Below are 22033 nucleotides of genomic sequence, written 5' to 3' on the forward strand. Positions count from 1 at the left end.
TGGGCTAAGAAAAGTTTCTATTTAAAGGAACCGGAATTTCTTGAGAAAAATCATTCCTTTGAAATCCATTCTATATTATTAGAATATAATATATTCGAATTCTCTATATAATATATAGAATTAGAATTCTATATATAATTCTATTATATTATTAGAATATTCTATATTATTAGAATAATGATTCTAATTAAAGAATCATTCTATAATTGATGTTTTGTAAACGTGGATGTTTGCATCACCAATTTCTGAAACTATGTACGAAAAGACTGTTGCAATGCTTCTTATAAAGAGGGTACATTTATTTTATGAAGGCTGCTTCAGCAGGCGAGAAGTCAGGGGGAAAAATGTATTAAGCTCTTGTTTATCTTGTTCATATACAATTAGACAATTAAAAAGAAAAAAATTACTTTTGCAAATTTTATTTAAATTGTTACTAGCCTACACAACAGTTTTTTGTTTTTTGAGTAAATGGACCTCTTGGCAGCAATAGCAGAAAGAAACGGTGTGAACACAGAAAGCGAAGACTAACTTTTAACGTCTGCTGTAGCCCCCCGGATTAGCCTAAAAGCAGGCGAGCAGCCGCGGTAGCTTAACTAGAGCAGGACGGATACCCAGGTCACCAACCACAAGTGCCACCGATCGAATATGTCCGGAAAATCACTGTTTTTAAGATACGAGGAAATACCAGCTCGCCAATTATATTTTACCAATCGGCGTGGATAAAAATGATAGCTTTAAGTAGCAACAATAAGCGGAGAAGGCGATGGCATTCCACTCCAGCACTCTTGCCTGGAAAATCCCGTGGACGGAGGAGCCTGGTAGGCTGCAGTCCGTGGGGTCGCGAAGAGTCGGACACGACTGAGCAACTTCACTTTCACGCATTGGGGAAGGAAATGGCAGCCCACTCCAGTGTTCTTGCCTGGAGAATCCCAGGGACGGGGGAGCCTGGTGGGCTGCCGTCTATGGGGTCGCACAGAGGCGGACACGACTGAAGCGACTCCGCAGCAGCAGCAGCAGCAGCAGGAGAAAGACCTCCGCCAGGAGAGCGTTCTTTTCCGCTAACAGGAAGGAGAAACTGCATCCAATCGGCGTTCCTTTCTCAACGGCCAATCAAGCTTCTCCTTGCATTGCGGCGCTGGGAAAAACGGAGCCGGGCTCGCGCGTCTCCCGGCGAGTGTCAGCTAGTGTTACCTGCCGGGCTGTGTGCCCCTGAGGTTGTTTTCGTTGCCTGAACACTAAGGGACGCTCAGTTCGGTCCATCACTGTGCTAGCTGGATTTGCTTGTATTTGTTCCTAGCCACTGCTCAGGTAATGCACTCCCTTAACCAGGAAATTAAGGCATTCTCCCGGAATAATCTCAGGAAGCAGTGCACCAGGGTGACTACGCTAACTGGAAAGAAAATTATAGAAACATGGAAAGATGCCAGAATTCATGTTGTGGAAGAAGTAGAGCCGAGCGGCGGGGGAGGTTGTGGTTATGTGCAGGACCTTAGCTTGGACCTGAACGTTGGTGTTATTAAGCCATGGTTGCTCCTGGGTGAGTATATTTGATTTGCCGCTCGATCGTTGAGTTCTTTTAACCATATTACTTCTCGTTTTTCTCCCTAGTATATAGTAGTCTGTGCTATCAGCTAAAAGCGCCAGAAAATGGAAATGTTTCCTTTTCTGGATATGGAACTTCCACTAGCTGCCTGGGGCTGTTTCTGCCACACTATGAACCTAAGAGGCATAGATTCTAGTAGCACATAGCACCTGGTATTTGAATTTTAGAAAAGTGTTCTTCCTGTTTTTCTAACTTGTCTGGAGGACAACACATTGGTGGTGTATTTTATTATATTATGAAAGGATATAGGCTTAAAAGATTATCAGAGTAAAAATAATGCTTTTATTAGGCAAGACTCCAAGTGATGAGGGTTAAAGTTGTAGGAAAGTTAATGCTTGAAAAGACAAGTGCTTGTTTGCCTGCCCTGGGGTTGCAACCATATGGAGTGCATGCCTCCTGTGGCCACATCTGTTCTTGGTGTCTGTTTTTGGACTGTTAAGAAGGTGGATTGGTATTTTATAGATATGGATCTGATGGTTTATGATTTCTTGTATTATGATAAATACAGATTCCCTGCAAAATGCATAATTCACAAATAGCAAATGAAGCACAGATATGAATGTGCAAACTTGTTAACTTGGCGCAAATATGATGCAGTGTTCTTAAAAAATAGTCAACAGTGTTTTAAGTATGTTTGAATAATTTTTCATTTATGAATAGAGAAATTAAGACTTGGAAAAATCAATGACTTTTCAATATTTATATAGCCAAGCCCCTCTTGTGTAAAAAGAACACTGAATTGGGAGTCAGAAATAGCCAATGAGATGCTGTGTGATGTGCACACTCCTTTTAAAAACTCTGTGAAACAGAATCATCAGCTCCGTTTTTCAGATTGGAATTGAACTTAACAATTGGTTAAATAACTTGCACAGCTCAAGTCTGATAACACTCCTGACATATACTGCCTCAGAGAGTCCAGGCTTTCAGCCTCACTCTTCCTACTCTACTTATTATAGTAGATGAGTAATGAGCAAGTCATTAATTCTCTCTGGTCCTCCAAGAAACCATCTGTAAAGCTGAAGTAAGGATATCTGCTTATTTTATAGGGTTGTCCTAAAGTTGTTGCAAAAGTTTTTTGAAACCTATCAATTGCAGTACACATTTGAGTTGTTTATTCTAGTATGTATTGTGTGCATTGTTACATGACCTGTCTTTAAATTCACCAAATAAATATGTCCAGTTAGTTTCTGCAGCCCAGTGAAAAATTTAGTGGGTCATTTAGTTAGTCTGAAAATTTCACCCAGGATTTGCACACTGTTTCTAGGAAAGGAAATATATCCAGGCACATTTTTTGGTTATTTGGCTTCTATTGTAGTAATAGTGGTTTAAAATAATTATGGTAGTATTTAAAAATATCATTCACTCTTTCAGAGTCTTCATGAACTTTGCTTATTTTTTAAATCTAGACTTATCCAAAGTGGGCTGATCAAGGTAGTATTCTAAGACTGGCATTGGAACCTTACCAGGATCTTGGATGAGTGATGGGAGGGATTCTGAAACTAGTCCTTACATGGTCTTCTCTGGATCAGGATATGAGATATTTTCATCAGGTACAACCTCCTTTCTTGGGAAAAGGAGATAGTTACAAGAGAGGGAGATGGTTACAAATAACTTATTCCCGAGGGACCTATGGATTGTTACATTTAAAGTTTTTCCAGGTGAATGATACAGGGGTTGTTTCTAGGTTGCTTCAAAAAACTTCTTATCTCTTCAAAGCAACACAGCTCCCACTTAGCACTACATGAAATTAAATATTATTTTGGGTGGTGGATAAAGTACATGGAAAGCTGTACAAATATGATCTATCTTTTTCAGTTTGCTCATAAATTCACCCAAGCTCCTGCATTTCAAAAATCTTACATGGGCCCTTGAAATACCTAACAGGTTGATAAAAGATCATAGTTAGTATTTTTGTCCTTGGTTTTGAAAATTATATTTTTACAACAAATCTCACTAGGACTTTTCTTAAATCCAACTTGATTTGTAAAAGTGGAAAATTCCATTTCTCTTGGGTTTAAAAGGTACACGTCTTATTATGTCCGTCTTGTTACAAAGTCCCAATCGGTGACATTTTGAGATCTTTGCTTCAAATCTAGGTGAAAATTTGGGAGTCCTTTATAAGGTTATAAGGGTTTCCCTGGTGGCTTAGATGGTAAAGAATCTACCTGCCCTGCGAGAGATCCGGATCGATCCCTGGTTTGGGAAGATCCCCTGGAGAAGGAAATAGCAATCCACTCCAGTTTTCCTGCTACAGTCCATGGGGTTGCAAAGAGTCGGACATGACTGAGCAACTAACACATAAGGTTATAGAGAATTTCTGATATCTAGGAAACTCAATATTTTTAGAAGGCAGATAATACATTAAATTTATAAAGCTCTTTATTTTGTAAAATTCTTTTATGAATGTTGTTTTACCTTATCATTATAGAAATTTATGCTCCTATTTCTATCCATTTGTGAACATTCATTCCTACAAATTTCCCGAAAACATTTCTCTTTAGAATATTATTTATTTCCCTTTTCAGTAATGTAATAATATCTTTTTGGTTTGTTTCAGTAATAATTTTTTTGGTCTATTTTTGTGATGATGAAAATAGAGATTTGTAAATTAAGACATGCTACATCAGAATTTATGCAATATTTGGTATTTTCATCAGAAACAGAATTCTAGAGATCTTACATAGCCTATTTTTTATGATACATATGGTTGCAAAACACTGAACTTGTTAGAAGTCCCAACTCCAACAGCGTGTAATATGCTTTCTAAATCAGTTACTTCATCTATAATATTTCCATAATAATTTTTGGCCAAGGTCATGAATATTATTAGGTTGTGTCAATGTAAAATATAGCTGTACATTATTATTATTAAACTTATTTCTTTAGTTGTAGTCCTATTCATCAACTTCTTTTTTTGTTATTTAAAATTACCATACAGTTAAAATTGATTTGCTATTCAGTTCTATTAAATTTAACACAATCATAGATTCATGTTGCCACTGTTAAAATCATAAAATTCTTAAAATTGATATTTGTTTTAAAATGTTAATTAGTTTATAAAAGGATACATTCTACTTTTTCAAAACAAAGGTTTAAATAACACATTGTTATAATGATTTAGAGTATTTCTTTTAATAATAAATGTTTTTCCAACAGAAGCTTAATGAAAGACTGCAACACAAAGCAACCATTTAAAATTGGAGAAAAGCTAATGTTTATATCTAGAATTTAGAGAGAAGTAGTGATTCACGGGGTTGCAGAGAGTCGGACACGACTGAGTGACTGAACTGAACTGAACTGAACTGACTGAACATGAACTGAATAGTACCAAGTATTAAATGAAACACACAGGACAATTACCTAAAGTCCATTTGTTCTGACTAAAAGTATCCGGCCACACTATTAACACTCTCCTTGTGTTTGAAGAGTCAGTTGCTTTGGTCTCAAGCACACTAAATTTGAATCAATATATTCATAGGCTGGAAATCATTTTCAAAATGTTGCAACCAACTCTGGAAAATGGCTAACTCATTCTGTTTGGGGTGTATATGTATTTAATGGAAATAATGAAAATATCCAGCTTCAAGAAATACAATAATGACAGTTGAGGGTAGAAAAAAAAAGAGTTTCATTCATGTATGTTTCTTTCCTTGTCTTTTTTTCTATTATTATTTAAAAGATAGCATGCATATAAAACCACTAAATTTCAGTTAACTTACTTGAACCCATTTCTCCTCCTGGAGATGAATAGGACTTCCTACAGAAAACTGAGAAATTATTTTTATTTTTAAATTATGAGGTACTTCGAATGTGTAAAAAATTACAGACTATAGCAATTACATATTAACATTAACAAATGTTAATATTTTGATAGGCTAAGTTTTAAGTAGAATAAAGTTGAATGTAGATTCAGTAAGGAGCCTGTGAGCTTTGTATTACCAAGAGAATATTGGCCAACCAGCATATTGCTGACCTTCCAGCTACCTAAAATCACATGGTAGAAGCTGGCAGATTTCCCAGACAGTTAAGGTGAAAAAAATGTTTTCTATAGAAATGGAACCTATTTCAGGAAAGTAAAATACTTGAAATCTTTAAATAATGAATGCCCTATTTTTTCAGTTGTGTAACTCATTTTATTTTAACAAGTTATTCTCCTGTATAAACTTGCTTATTAACTGGAGTCATTTTTCAAATGTAGGAGATCTGGAAAGCCAACTTTCACAGGGAGCAACTGGAAAAGGGTACAGCCCTAGCTGTGCATGGAACGTGGGTGGAACTCTGTAGACCAACAGTGTTTGCTCTAAGCTACTGAGTGTTCCCAGACGAGCTGGCACTAAATCATTTCGTGGGTGTTTTTTTTAATATTCTGCAGTTACAAAAGAAATGGATACTTACTGTAAAAAGTACACTTGAGCATGAAGGAAAAAGTCACCTATAACCTTACTGTAACATTTTGTTCTATATACTTCCTGCCCATTTTTAAGCATACACATCATTTTTGTTTTTACAAAAATGATTGATATTTTGTAACATGCTTTTATCACCTAATATATTAAAAATATATTTCCATGCAATAAATATTCTTCTACATTTCTCATTTCAAAGGGCTGTATATATTTTCACGTGATATTTATCAAAAATATTCATCCTGTAAATACTTTTGGACTCTGCAATCCCACTTCTAGGAATTTTTCCTAAAAGTTCTGGATATTGCAAAGATTAGCTATTAGGATGTTCTTCACAGTATTGTTGGTAATACAAAATAAACCCCACAAAAACAAAACAAGCAGAAATCTACCCAAACCCAATGCCCCATCAATGGCCCAATTTTTCTAGGAAAAATTCCTAGAAGTGGGATTTCAGAGTCCAAAAGTATTTACAGGATGAATATTTTTTGATGAATATTCCTGAATTATCTTTCAAAGAGTTGGATTCAGGTCCTCCCAAGGTGTGTTTCTTAAAATAAATGAATAACAAACAGAATTGTTACAAAATTCGGATTAAAAGTCAGGATAATTATTTTTATGTTCAAGGTGATGTGATTTATTTCTTATAGGGTCACAAGATGCTGCTCATGATCTGGATACATTGAAAAGACTCAAGGTAAAAAGAAATGCTTCAGGAGTGTTCCAAGTTATTTACTGCAGCACTGTTTATAATAGCAAATTATTGAAAGCAACCCACATTTCCATAGTAGGGAATTGGTTAAATGAACAATGACAGAATACTATATAGCTTTTAGAAAACACACACAAAAGTCTTTAATTACTGATATGAAAGGATCTGAAGGACATTTTTAAATGTGGCCAAAAATCCCCAGTGTTGCCTTTGTGTAAGAAAAAGAATAAATAAAATGTTTGATATAAATATCTATCTTATAAGATATAAATATCTTTTATAGATACCCTAAAAGAATATATAAGAAATGGATAAAGGTAGTTACCATATAGGTGGGCGATAATGGAGTGGAAAAGGACAGGTTGAAGAGCAAGACCTCTTAATTTTTTAAATAATGTTTTGATTTTTGAATGACTTCAAAAAATAAATTTTTGATATTGCCTAAATGAGGTTTAAGTGAGTTAACCTGTGTGCTTAGCACATACTAAGTACTCAATGAAGGGGCTGTTCTTATTATCCCTATTTTAAAGGGCATCCCAAGGTCAACCATTGAAAGGACCTCTGAAACTGCATTTTGGAAATATGCTTGATTACTAGAAAGGTTTTAGGTTAGGTCCCCACCACCACCATCCTGGGCTTCCCAGGTGGCTCAGATGGCAAAGAGTGCTGCAGTGCAGGAGACCTGGGTTTAATCCCTGGGTTGGAAGATCCTGTGGCGGAGGGCATGGCAACCCACTCCAGTGTTCTTGCCTGTAGAATTCTATGGACAGTGGAGTCTGGCAGGATACAGTCCACGGGGTCGCAAAGACTGGGACATGACTGAGTGACACTTCCAGCACCACCACCATGACCTGTGACTTAGTACAGTTCTTTTCAAGCAGGATCACTGAATCAATACACATATAAATTGCATTTCCAAGCAGCTAAACTACCTACACGTTGGATAGTTTAATAGCCCACGATATTTGTAAAGCACTTTTACCTTTCAGCAGGTTTCCCCAAGATTCTCATTTTGTCATCTTCATAATCCTGTGATAGATAGGAAGGCTATATAGATACAGATATAGTCTGTAAGTGGTCAGACCTCATTTTTGGTCTTTGGGGGATGTAGAATATAGTTCCAAAGACAGGGCAAACACATCAGTATCATACAACATTGGAATATATATTACATAATTAAAGGCAGAGTCATACAGCCTTGGCCAGAGGTACTCTTGGTGTGGGAGGGTAACTTGACATAGCCTGAGAGGCCTTCACCAGGGAAAGGAGAAGGACATTTCAGACAATATCTTCTAAAAATGTTCTTCCCTTCTGTCTAGATTCTCCCATCTCACCTCTTGAGCAGATGAGAGGTTTTTTCCTGTTGTTTTCCTCCACGAGGCAGTTAGGTTTGTAAATAGCTTATGGCCCTCTCTTCACGAGGTCTAGTTCCCTGAATATCTTAATCAATGCTTTTTTGGCTGTGGACCGCAGAAACCTGAGCAAGGAAAACGAATGCATGTGATGATCTCAGGGCAGGGGGATGAGGGCAGGGAGCTCTTTGGAACCTGCGAGAGGAGTGGCTGTGCCAGAGAATAGAAGGCGGTCTGCTGGCACACGGCCGCTCTCTGTGCATCTGCTCTTCTTCTCATTTGGAAGCAGGGATCTTTCAGCTTCTCAGAACACTTAATACAAAATGGCTGTCTTAATGCTCTTGAATTTGTAGATTATTCTAACTGTCTCGTACTCCTCTTTCTAAATTTCTTAAATCAGACTAGCTTAAGTCATGTGTCTACCAGGATCCCATTAGCTGTGTTGGGGGAAGGAGCGAGGCACTGCCAGAGCCACACCTGCGAGGGTAGTGGGGGCAGGAAAGGCAGAATCCGATCCATTTAGCCTTTGGATTCTCTTAATGAACTTCCCACATGGCTTCTTCCATTTGCTTTTTGGACTCCAGGAAGGGAGCTTGAATGCATAGATGGAGGAGGAGGTTGCTCACATGTGCCATTTGAAAGCAAATCTTTCACGACTGTCCCACCTTTCAACCAGACTAATTCATCAGCATTTCTGGGTTTGAGACCCTGTGGCACTGGTGTTTTTTAAAACCTCACTGGGTGAGCAGTCACCTTGAAACCAAACCCAGCGTCCTGTGGTGTGACTTGCTGTCCAAGTTCAGAAGCAGCAAGAGAATCCAGAACGCAGGGTGTACCTACTGAACATTTGAAAAGCTCACTGGGTAGTTCTAGTGGGTAGCCACACTTGAGAACGACTGTACTTACAAAGAATGCAAAAGGAAAGTAGGGAAATAATTATTGAAAGGGAAGTTACTGCTACTAATGCACTTCCCTTACTTTAATTGTTTTATGGACATTAATGGATTTATTCAACAGATATTTTAAGTACTTTCTGTGCAAAGTTTCCTGCTCAGTCACAGTACTTACTTATAAAAGTGAGTAGGCTAAATATGGTCCCTCCCCTGGTGGAGTTTCCAGCCCAATGTGGGAGACTGACTCTGTGTGATAAGGGCTATTGGAAGGCACATAGAGGGTACTGTAGGAGTATATGGGCTTCCCTGGAGGCTCATTGTAAAAGAACCTGCCTGCCAAGCGGATGTGGGTTTGATCCCTGGGTTGGGAAGATCCCCTAGAGAAGGAAACGGCAACCCACTCCAGTCTTCTTGTCTGGGACATCCCACGAACAGAGGAGCCTGGTGGGCTACAGTCCATGGGGGTCACAAGAGTCAGACATGACATGGCGACTAAACAGCAATAACAACAAACATGAGTTTATAGAAATAGCACTTCTGGTAAGGGATGAGGCAGGCAGAGAAGGCTTCCGAAGGAAGTGTTATTCTTGTGTGCATGTGTTCAGTTGTGTCTGATTTTTGTGTAAGTCCTTGGACAGTAGCCCAGCAGACTCCTTTGTCCATGGAATTTTCCAGGTATGCATACTGGAGTGGGTTGCCATTTCCTTCTCCAGGGGATCTTCCCGACCCAGGGATCAAACCTACATCTCTGGCATTTCCTTCATTGCAGGCAGATTCTTTACCACTGAGCCACCTGGGAAGCCCAAGTGAGTCATACTTAAATTATGTATTATTGTTACAGATCTCAACATCTCAGTTTAATTAACCTAATTAATTAACCTAAGTAACCTAATTAGGTTTAATTTTATTTAAACCTAATTCGTGTGAATTTTTAAAAATTATCCTTTTTTTTTCTCTTTAAGGTGACTCATATTCTCAATGTTGCATATGGAGTTGAAAATGCTTTCCTCAATGACTTTATATATAAGAATATTTCTATATTGGATCTTCCTGAGACCAATATCCTATCTTATTTTCCAGAATGTTTTGAATTTATTGAACAAGCAAAAAGGAAGGTAAGTTTGGTACTGATTCACAGTTCCTCAAGAACAGATTTTAAAACATTGGTCCATTATCCACTTCTTTCTGTAATGAATATGTAAGAACTATTATGACATTTCCCCTTCAACAATATTTCATTAATTCCTATAATTATTTAGTCTTCCAGTTGCTCTTCTTCCAATGAGGTACTTACTTTTAACTTTACTTTCTTGCATTTACTTACTGTTACTATTTTGACTGCGTTGGGTCATGACTGTGGCGTCGGGTTCTCCCTTGCAGCCTGTGGGCTACCCTCTAGTTGTGGCACTTGGGCTCCAGAGTGCACAGGCTCTGTAGTTGCGTGCAGGCTCCAGAGCTCACATGCTCTGTGTTTTGTGGCACTCAGACTCTCTAGTTGAGGAGCACAAGCTGAGTAGTTGTGGCACCTGGGCTTCGTGGCCCCACAGCATGTGGAATCTTTGTTGAACCAGGGATCGAACCCACATCCCCTGCATTGGAAGGCAGATTCTTAACCACTGGACCACCAGGGAAGTCCCTATTTTTTAACTTTAATTTGTCATCTTCCTAAGAAATGTTAGGATTTAAAATTTTTCTGCTCAACTGGGTTGGCTAAAAACTTTGTTTGGGTTTTTCCAAAACATCTTATAGAAAAATCTGAGCGACCTTTTTGGCCAACCCAATACTAAGGTTCGTTTTGATTGTCTCTAACCATCTGCCCTCTGACCATTTTGCAAGGTAATCAGATGAACTATGGAACAGAGGCTGCTCTGGTCCTTAGTGTATTTATGAAGATGAATATTACTAAGGTTGTTTGAAAATGGTTATCAAAGGCTGTCCATTGGTTCTCTGACTTTAGAAGACCCACAGAAAATACTTTAATCTTGGTACTAGATCCAAAGGATCACTCTGACAGGCAGGGCTTCTAGGTTGGCTTTACCAATTATTATGCCTTGAAATTCTATCATTTTTAGTCAATATATAATTCTTATAAAATTTTTGTGAGCTATATAGATGGGAATATAGAAGCTCTTACAAAGAAAAGTTAACTGTCATGGAGCACTTGGCAATAAATGATAGTTAACATTATAGCTTAATTAAATTCTAATGATTTTCCTTCTACCTTTTCTCCTTGCCTCTCTCCGTTCCTTCTTTCATTTAGTAATATTTATCGAGTGCCTTATGTGCCCAACACTGTTCTAGATACCTTCCTCTAGATTGCTGGAAAAATATTAAACTATTCAACCTTATTTAATAGTAGATACTTGGATTAAAAAAAAAAAGAGGTTTCTAATTCAAAGCCTAATATTGGCCATTCTTTTAGCTTGTGAAAAATTATATAGATTCTAGATTGTCACATGCCAGTGTACCAGCTAATAGTGTTAGAAATAAAAGTGATAATGTTTCTGTATAAGCTGCTTTTCTAAGGAGATGTATAATATGCCTTAGATGGTAATAGAAAAATGTAAACATTATTCGTATTTATATTAGACATAAACATATATATGTTTCAAGTAAAAAGTGAAAGGGATAAGAGTTAATTAAAGTGGTCCTTAGTTTGGGTTTCTCAGAAAACAAGACCTGAGGCAAGGATTTAGAGCTGATGCTTCATTTGAGAGGTGCAGTCCCTGGGCAGTGAGAGGGAGAAGAAAGGGGAGTGATTCAGAGAAGGATGAGAAGCAGTGTAAGATGATGTTTTTACCCTGCTGAGCACAGCTTCCCAATGAGCTGATAGGGAAATAGCTGGTTCCTTGCAAGGTGGTACTCAGGACATCCCCAGGCAGGGGAATCCAAAGACACTGCACCTCAATACAGATTTTCGGAAAGAGAGAAGAGAATTTACCTGCCTGGCTCTCTGTCAGTCCTGTTTCCCATTGGTCAGAGTTTATGCATGGAGCGGTAACTAACCCCACAGTTTCAGGTTACAGCACCCCACTTTTTCAGCAGCCACCTTGAAGCCCTGTGGTGTGCCTTGCCATCCAAGTTCAGAAGCAGCAAGAGAATCCAGAACTCAGAGTGTACCGGTCTGTGCAGAGACTGACAAGCGGGGGAAGAGCCAGGTGTTCTTAGGCAAGCAGAACTTAGTAGGCCTACGGGAAACAGTCAGCCACAGAGGTGGCAGCTGAGGTGGAACAAGCTGAGGGTCCATGAGATAATGGCATCAAGGGAGTCTGAGGAGATGCCTGAAGTATTTCTGCTGTAAGAGATATGTGAATTCTGTAATATGTTTCTCAAGCCTTATGTGTTTTACTGGAACCTTAGCCTCAGCCATTATTTCCTTACCCTGGAAACTCTTTATTGTTTAGATAATGCATGTTTAAATTTAGCAATATGAATTTTCTTCATTCTATTTTTTTTTTTTTCCCTAGAAGAAATCTCTTCATGATTTTGTCTGTTGTATATCCAGGTGTTATTAAATGCGATCACTCTGTGAATTGCCTATTTCAAAACTACCTTTCTAGGCCCTCGCTTGTTGCTTTCATCTTTTCACATGCAGCTGCCATACAGAATGTCTTTCATTTCCCCATGTCTTTCCTCATTTTCCTTTGTAGTTGTAAAACCCTGTTTGTTTGGTTTCTCTGTCCTTCCTGTATCTCCACCTAAAGTGTTATCTGCCAGGCTTATGCCCAAAGGGACAGAAATACACATGGCATGGTAGTAGTAAGATAACCTCCATAGGTTCAAGAGTTCTTTTACTTGAGTATTTACTTGATCCCCTTTTTTATGTGCAAAAGATTTTGTTTGTTAGTACGAAATGTGTATTTGATATTCCACATTTACTTTATTATTTATAAGATGTGATTTTTAAAACGTGTAAGTAGTTTATAACATTGGAAAAATATAGATAAGTAAAAATTAAGATCACCCATTTTCACCGATAGATATAACCACTTGTAGTATTTTAATTATTTTTCTATATATCAAAAGAGTCATTTTTTAAAAAAGATCTGAACTTGATCTGTCAAAAAATATGAGTTACTTATTCTGAGAAGATAGAAGGGATGTGTATTTCTGCCTTTAAGGAGCTGGCAGTCTAATTGAAAAGCTATTAATAACAACATGAGAACAAAGCAAGCTGCATAAAATGGAAATACTATAATTCCTATCTGCCCATAGCAAAATGGTGATATGATTTTTTTAAGAGTATGTTTTCTCAAAATGCACAGCAAAATTTTTTTGCTTAGCAGACATTTATGGGCAGAGAAGGCAATGGCAAGCCACTCCAGTACTCTTGCCTAGAAAATCCCATGGATGGAGGAGCCTGGTAGGCTGCAGTCTGTGGGGTCGCTAAGGGTCGGACACGACTGAGCGACTTCACTTTCACTTTTCACTTTCACACATTGGAGAAGGAAATGGCAACCCACTCGTGTTCTTGCCTGGAGAATCCCAGGGACGGGGGAGCCTGGTGGGCTGCCGTCTATGGGGTCACACAGAGTCGGACACGACTGAAGTGACTTAGCAGCAGCAGACATTTATGGGATACCTACTGTGTGCCAAAAATTGTGCTAAGTACTAGGCATAAAAAGATGTCTTGGTTATTCCTCCTGCCCTCCTCTCACACAGAGAGACAGGCTTCTTAGAGGCCATGGTTAGCTGGACCAAGGAGAGGAAAAAGCCTTTTAAGCACAGGACAACAGCAAATGGAAAAGAAAGATTGCTCTATAAATTATTTAATTGTCATTACTTTGAATTCTTGAAAGGGGATATGAAGCTAGTAGTTTCTTTGGAAATACTTTCAAGGGCAGTATGATACCCAAGGAATAAGAGGTAAATAAGTAAATTTAAAGGCTGTAGAAACTAACAGAAAAGTGTCTGTTACTCAAAGAATGTAAGAGAGAAGAAAATGCTAATATTATTAAATAATAGCTAAAACTGATTATACTGTAAGACTAAAAATAAAGCTGGTGTTATGTTTACGAGCTTGTGTGCAGATCATAAAATAGCGATCACTGATACAGTCAGGAAACAGGAGGGCATCTCTTATTAATGTTATGAGCCCAGGTTTCTTTAGAAAATCTAATTTGTTTTGTGTTAAAAGAAGTTCATTAATAGTGGGACTTCCCTGGTGATCCAGTGGCTAAAACTCCAAGCTCCCACTGCAGGGGTCCCTGGTTTGATCCCTGGTCAGGGAACTGGAGCCCACATGCCACAAGAAATGATTAAAGATACTGCCAGCTGCAAATAAGACATGGTGCAGCCAAATAAATAAATAAATATTATTTTTAAAAAAGTTCATTAGCAGTGTCAATTGGTTACTGTAATATGATTTTTAAATGTCTTAAGTCTTATTAAAAAGAGCCATTGTACAAAGTGAGAAAGGTTCTGTATATACATAGTGAATATTTTTGTTCTGCTTTTCTTGTGCAGAAACAATTAATATCTGGAAATGACTCTGGAATGTATAAATATAAACAATTGAAACTGTCTTTTTGATATGAGAATTTTTAAAATATTAACATCTTGTGAATCATCTTTCTTTCTTGAAGTGAGATAACACTTTCTACACTTGTTATAATAGACTTAGGAAAGGAATTTTACAACGGATTTATGCATCTAAGAACTACCTTGTAAAATAATCTAATAAGTCATGAACATAGCATTGTTAATGTATGCTTTGGGCAGAGAGTTTTCAGTTGTAAGGTTTTTTCTCCCCTTCCCTGTTCCCATGTTGTTTGTGTTGTACAAAAAGGAAAATCAAGAAATGAAGTAACTAACTTCATTTAAAAGCATTTTAAGTAACTAACTTCATTTAAAAGCATTCATTTAAGTTAAAAGCATTAACTTTTAAAAGGCCTGAAATGAGCCAACCTGTATCAGTGCTATCCAACAGATATATCACATTCAGTATTAATGCAATATTACCCCCATCAGCATTGGTCTTGCACTGTGTCCCTTTTCACTTGTAAAGTATCATTTGCAAGTTACCTGAAACGTTTTGCATTTATTGACCTCATCCTGGTGTCTAATTACCTTTTCCACTTCATGTTGTCGTGAGCTATTTGAGTCAACATTTTACTACCTCATAAGTTTAACTATGTTTTTAGATCATTTCCCTCCAGAATAAAATAGATCCAAAGGAAGAACATTTTTTCCTTACTGATCATTTTATAGATAGATTTCTAAGCCATAGTTTCTTTATGGGAACAGTATATGTACCTAGTATATGAGCTTTCTGTATATTTTATGATTGTGGTTTTATTTATATTTCCACATATATTTCCTCTGATTTTTCTCTTATTTATAGGCCTGTGGCTACTAAGTTACTAGACTTTTATGTGTACTTTACTAGATTACTTCAGGGTAATAAAAGATAATTTCAAAATTCCAAATACATCATCAAAGCATTTCAAACCTGGGAGGTGGGAAAAGAAGATGTTGATTAATTGATTGATTTTTTTTTTTTTCCCATTCATTCCCTACAGTGCATTGGTTTCTGATGACTGAATAAATTGAGTCAAATAAATTGATGAAGTGAATATTTTTATCTTATAGTTTTTAAATAGTATAAGATTTCACTGCAACTCTTCTTAAATAAATAATGAAGAGTTTTGTCTGGTTTTTTTATAGGATGGAGTGGTTCTTGTTCATTGTAATGCAGGAGTTTCCAGGGCTGCTGCAATTATAATAGGCTTCCTAATGAATTCTGAAGAAATCTCATTTACCAGTGCTTTTTCTTTGGTGAAAAATGCAAGGCCTTCCATATGTCCCAATGCTGGCTTTCTGGAGCAGCTTCGTACATATCAAGGGGGCAAAGAAAGCAATAAATGTGACAAACCACAGGAATTAGAAGAAGCAACAGTTCCTGAGTTACATTCTAGCCAATGATGGACAACTATAATTTCTGAGTTGGTCTCTAGAGCCACCTTCCCTCCTTTTGTGGAGAGTAAACTAGTAGAAACTTCCTTTTCTCATGCTTTTTTTTCAAGTGGAAATAGAGGTCAACTGATTGTCCTAAACTAGGTATAAATAAATTTTTAAATTATATCATGTTTTCTTTTAGTATTATAATGTGGGATTAAATGCTTCTTTGATTTGCTAAGGGAAAATAACAATGTATTACCAATAATTGATTTCTGTAGAAAGAAAAAGTTTACATTTAAAATCTATATTAAAGCATGAAAGATTAAATTAGTTGATTAAAACTTCTGTTAGTTTTCTTTGCCAGCAACTATTTCCATGAAAGAAAAAATGTAAAGTGCTGTTTGACTTACTAATTCAGAAGAAGGCAAATTTCTTTGTAAAGAAATTAAGATTAAAAAACAATACCTTAAACCTCCCCCAAAAGGTAACCAAAATCTGAGGATTTACACAATACTTATGTAATAGTTACATTATTCACAAAATTTTTATGTCCTTTTATGAAAATGCACCCACTTTTCATTTTGATTTTTAAATTATATCCATGTTTATTTTTAAACATTTTTGTGTAGCTGTGCTCTGTTACGTTATTGTGAGTGAATGGTTCTTTAATTAGGTGCTAGTCTCTTGCATCGTGTACTTTTTATTCTGGGTTCCTAGCATTCTGTTTTTGGATTCCATGTCATAATTTTCTGATCTCCTTGAATCTCTAGGAAAGTGTTTCAAACTGAAGAATCATTTTTAAAATGTGGTCTGTTTTCTAGTTTGGTATTCTACTAGGGAACATATTTTTAAGGAAAGAACACTTATGGTTTTTGTAAGAAATTTTGAATACATTTTTAGAAAGCCCAAAATCATTTACAATTTTATTTCTGGCCAGAGGCTTTGAATGGTTTCTTTTTTTTTTTTTTATTAAGTCTCCATGTTGGCAAGGCTAAACTCTGTTCGTTATGAATTTGCTTAAAGGTATGCTTTGAATTATTCAGAATAAAATTCAGTTAAAATTAATTATAATAATTAAGATAGAATTTAAGAGCTTTCAAGTAGACTTTCATGACTTAGAAAATATCATTGCCCTGTAGATTTTAGTAAGAAAATCCTGAGCTCTTCTTAGATACACAGTATAGAGAGCAAACATTTTCCTATACGTTAAATTGGAAAGTGCACACTGAGCACATCTGTGCATTTGAAAAAGCAGGCTTTCTTATGCTGGCAGGAGCAAAAAGTAGATGCCATAAATGTGAATTATTTTTTAAGACTGCTTATAGCCTGACAAGATGTCATCACGTGCAAAGCTATGAACTTTCCATCTGTTAAGAAGCAGCATAAGTATAATCAACCTACAGTAAGCTGTCTGAAGCCTAACAAGGCAGACAATCCTCTTAAATATGAGACTGGTGTATAATATTATCTTTATAGTTAATATTGCTGAGGATTTGCTGGGTAAACCTTGTCTGGTCACGTGTAAGTATTTATTTAAATACATTTTCCTTTGTTACTGTTATTTAGTTTTTAGCCATTAAATGTTGTGAACATGAAGCCTTAACTAGAACTTGTTCCTTATGGATAGTTTATTTTTGTCTGTAGTTATACGTTGTTGCCTGTAGTGATCTGGTTACAGTGCAAACATGTATATTCTGGCACATCTACAGAAGGGCATTGAGCATCAATTTTGTTTTCTCTTAAATGGTAGTAGTTTTTTATTTCTAAAATAAATCAGTGAAAGGAATTCAGTCTTTTAAATGAGGGGTATTATGTGAGGCAATGATAGGTTATACATGTAACATGTTTATTTGACTTCCCATGAGTATGTCACTCTGTCATACCTAGTTGTTTACAAAAAGGAGCTTTATTACTATGATTCTCTATTTCACATATTATAGAAAAAGTGAAAGTGTTAGTTGCTCAGTCGTGTCCGACTGTTTGTGACCACATGGACTGTAGCCCACTAGGCTCCTCTGCCTATGGAATTCTCCAGGCAAGAATACTGGAGTGGGTAGCCATTTCCTTTCTGGAAGATCTTCCCAACGCAGGGATCATACTTGGGTCTCCTGCAGTGCAGGCAGATTCTTTACCATCTGAGCCACCAGGGAAGCCCTCACATACTATGAACAGATCTCAAATATACATCTGTTTTGAGGGAGTGACAAAACTATTTCAAGGACTTTGTGCCTCTATTTTAAAACAGATTTTCCTATTTTAGAAAGTCTCCTTCAAAGGTAAATTCTCCAAAGACTCTGGAATGTAGCAAGTATAAATCATAGTATTGTCCTTTTACCTTACACAATAAACTGGGTGAGTTAACACCTTTACAGGCAAACCCACAATACATTAAAAAAAAAAAACAAAAAACACAACAGGAATGTAGCACAATGAGTTATTTGATTTTTCCAGCTGACCCTAAGTAGTTTTTTCTGCCCAAAGCCTCCTGAACATATTTTAGTTACCTGTAGTTATTTAAGACTTTAAAGCAGAAGATTTTAAGGTTTTATATTCTTATGTTACATGCAGTGGTATTTACAATGAACACATTTTGGTTTGTCTTCATTGACATACTTAAAACAGTTTAAACTTTTCTACTTCAAGTGAAACTTTGACTTACTGTTTTGTATCCATATTTATAATGTGCCCTTTATTGTTTCTGGGTTCTGGGTATTGATATACTTTAATAAAAATAATAAATTTACTATTTCTCCAATTAGTGTCTTTATTTCTTTGAGGTTATTTGTTTTAAAAGACTTATTTGCCATCAAATTCTGGATTTAAAAAATCTGGTTGGCAGAACACTGAGTTATACATTTTAGAATATAAATTAGTTTAAAGGTCTGTGGAAATTTGATGCTCCAGCCACCTCAAGAAGTGAAAAGCTAAAGTCAGTTCTTGTAATTGGCATTACTGTGGATAAATTGGCAGTGAAAATTCAATAGCGTATCTCAGTACTTTAAGTCAAGAGAAGATGCTAAATTACTATCAGATTAAACTGAGATTTATGTTCTTAGTAAAACCTTCTCTGATCACCTTATTTCAAGTGGCTCCCATCCTTAGCACTTATATCTGCCTTTTCCTGTTTTATTTACTGCATATCCCTAATTGTCACCAAAATTGTATATATTTTTATTTATTTTGTTGCTTTTCCCCTCAAAACTTCGGCTCCCCATGAAAGCGGAGAATTTTACTGTGTTGTGTATCTGTACTAGTGTGTACCCCATTAGGCATTCAAACATTTCTTGTCAGAAAGAAGAGAGGGAGGGGGGAAGGAAGGAAAAGAATTGATGCATGTTGTTGTGCCAGCTTAACAGTACCCACTGCAGGTCATAATTCATGCTCTGGCGAGTGAACTGCAGTGTACATCTGCAGCCGTGTCAGACAGTGCATGAGAGTGACAGCAGGGAACACTAGTGATGGGTCTGAAACAGGACCGCATCGTACCCTAAACAACAGGAAACATGAGTGTGCTTTTTAATTTCTGAATAATTTACTTTCTCTTTTTTGGCCATGCCCACAGCTTACAGGATCTTAGTTCCCCGATCAGGGATTGAACCCGTGCCCCCTGCAGTAGAAAAATAGAGTCCTGACCACTGGACCACCAGGAAATTTCCTCAATAATTTTCTACTGAAGTTATTTAGAAATTAAAAAGTTGATCAAACATCCAGCAAGAGTATCCAGGATATGGTATTTTGCTTTCACACAAGATATGAAAGAATAATGCCTTATGGGCCAATTATCCATTTTTTGTCTCAGCTCCAAATCCACTCATAATTGTGTCTATAAAAAGGAAGATGGGCAATTTACATACCTTTCTCTTGACAGTCGCTGTGCTGTTGAGCTTTGTCAGTAGAAGGTGCTGTGTGTTGGAGAGCCCTTTCAGGAGGAAGGGTCATTTCTACTGGGCTTGGTGTGCTTTCAAGGCAGGCTGCTGCAGTTCAGATAGACTCCAACAGTGCTCACGGCTTCTCCACCACCTAGTTAGTCCTGGGAGCCAGGCTTCTTCAGCACCCAGCTGCAGCAGCTTTCCTGGGTAATTCCCTGGGGTGGTTTTATAGCAGGGCTTCCCTTGTGGCTCAGCTGGTAAAGAATTCACCTGCAATGTGGGAGACCTGGGTTCGATCCCTGGGTTGGGAAGATCCCCTGGAGAAGGGAAAGGCTACCCACTCAAGTATTCTGGCCTGGAGAATTCCATGGACTGTATAAGTCCATGCAAGTCCATGGGGTTGCAAAGGGTCGGACAAGACTGAGTGACGTGAAATACCTCCCTGTTGACAGCTTTGCCTGGCATCCTAGAGGGTGCATTTCCAGAAAGTTCTTCCATATCTCTGACATTCTGTGAGCCATGGCTTCACTCTGCAACAAGATCCAGATTTCAACCCTAGGAGACATTTTCCTTAAACACGTGTTCAGTGGTGGTGACTGTTCTTTATATCTGCAATTCCTATGCTATTGTTTAGAGCACTTTCCTTCTTCCTTTCTAACTAATCCCTCATTACTTCAGTCCTGTTATAGTTAATAAACTTTTATATTAAACTTTCCCACTCTTATTGTGTGGTTTATCTCCTGACGGACCTAGGCTGTCTAGCCTATAATTTATAGTCAATTATTTTAATAAATGTCCTTGTGGAGTGTTTCTGATAGCAGGTCAAGCTATATTACAACCATGCACCTTATAATAATAAAAGCTTAAATGGCAATTAATGTTGTAGGAATATTTTTTGAGAGAATAATTCTATGAACATAAACAGTGTTCTGTGTAAGGGTATAAACACAATGACTTGATTTTGTGTAGACAATGCTTCTTGTCTACAGAGTGGTGAATTGTTCAAAGTTAAAGAAAGCACATAAACAGTGTAATTTGCTATTGCTCTTATGTTTTCACCCACTCTTCCCATTTGTATATCATACCAGGAGGAGGGGAAATTGCTTTCGGTGCTTGAACTGAATTCTCACTGCCCTCTCTGCATAGTCCAGTTGTGCTACTAAATTTGTGAATCCACTTACTAATTAATTACTGCTAATACAACTTCGGAGGAGGTCTTACAAATAGCTGTGAAAAGAAGAGAACCCAAAAGCAAAGGAGAAAAGGAAAGATATAAGCATCTGAATGCAGAGTTCCAAAGAATAGCAAGGGGAGATAAGAAAGCCTTCCTCAGCGATCAATGCAAAGAAGTAGAGGAAAACAACAGAATAGGAAAGACAAGAGATCTCTTCAAGAAAATTAGAGATATCAAGGGAACATTTTATGCAAAGATGGGCTCGATAAAGGACAGAAATGGCGTGGACCTAATAGAAGCAGAAGATATTAAGAAGAGGTGTCAAGAATACACAGAAGAACTGTACAAAAAAGATCTTCACGACCAAGATATTCACAATGGTGTGATCACTCACCTAGAGCCAGACATCTTGGAATGTGAAGTCGAGTGGGCCTTAGAAAGCATCACTATGAACAAAGCTAGTAGAGGTGATGGAATTCCAGTTGAGCTATTTCAAATCCTGAAAGATGATGCTGTGAAAGTGCTGCACTCAATATGCCAGCAAATTAGGAAAACTCAGCAGTGGCCACAGGACTGCAAAAGGTCAGTCTTCATTCCAATCCCAAAGAAAGGCAATGCCAAAGAATGCTCAAACTACCGCACAGTTGCACTCATCTCACGCTAGTAAAGTCATGCTCAAAATTCTCCAAGCCAGGCTTCAGCAATATGTGAACCATGAAATTCCAGATGTTCAAGCAGGTTTTAGAAAAGGCAGAGGCACCAGAGATCAAATTGCCAACATCTGCTGGATCATGGAGAAAGCAAGAGAGTTCCAGAAAAACATCTATTTCTGCTTCATTGACTATGCCAAAGCCTTTGACTGTGTGGATCACAAGAAACTGTGGAACATTCTGAAAGAGATGGGAATCCCAGACCACCTGACCTGCCTCTTGAGAAACCTGTATGCAGGTCAGGAAGCAACAGTTAGAACTGGACATGGACCAACAGACTGGTTCCAAATAGGAAAAGGAGTACGTCAAGGTTGTATATTGTCACCCTGCTTATTTAACTTCTATGCAGAGTACATCATGAGGAACGCTGGGCTGGAAGAAGCACAAGCTGGAATCAAGATTGCCGGGAGAAAT

General features: G+C 37.4%; 1 protein-coding gene across 2 annotated transcripts; it reads left to right on the forward strand.

Moving 5' to 3' along the window:
* Positions 1-935: 935 nt before the first annotated feature.
* DUSP19 (dual specificity phosphatase 19) lies at positions 936-21177 on the forward strand. 2 transcript variants are annotated; one of them, XM_088830736.1, is made up of 4 exons: positions 936-1537; positions 6660-6706; positions 10047-10081; positions 15633-15839. In XM_088830736.1, the coding sequence occupies exons 1-4, from the start codon at positions 1312-1314 to the stop codon at positions 15688-15690; spliced, it is 366 nt and encodes a 121-aa protein (XP_088686862.1). In that variant the 5' UTR covers positions 936-1311; the 3' UTR covers positions 15691-15839. The 2 variants fall into 2 exon arrangements, with proteins under 2 accessions (XP_088686862.1, XP_055253448.1); XM_055397473.2 differs by having other exon boundaries at positions 954-1537; positions 9929-10081; positions 15633-21177.
* Positions 21178-22033: the final 856 nt, after the last annotated feature.

Source organism: Moschus berezovskii, chromosome 2 (genome assembly GCF_049115385.1).
Source record: "Moschus berezovskii isolate FMDL1 chromosome 2, NW_MosBer_1.0, whole genome shotgun sequence".
Classification (NCBI taxonomy): domain Eukaryota; kingdom Metazoa; phylum Chordata; class Mammalia; order Artiodactyla; family Moschidae; genus Moschus; species Moschus berezovskii.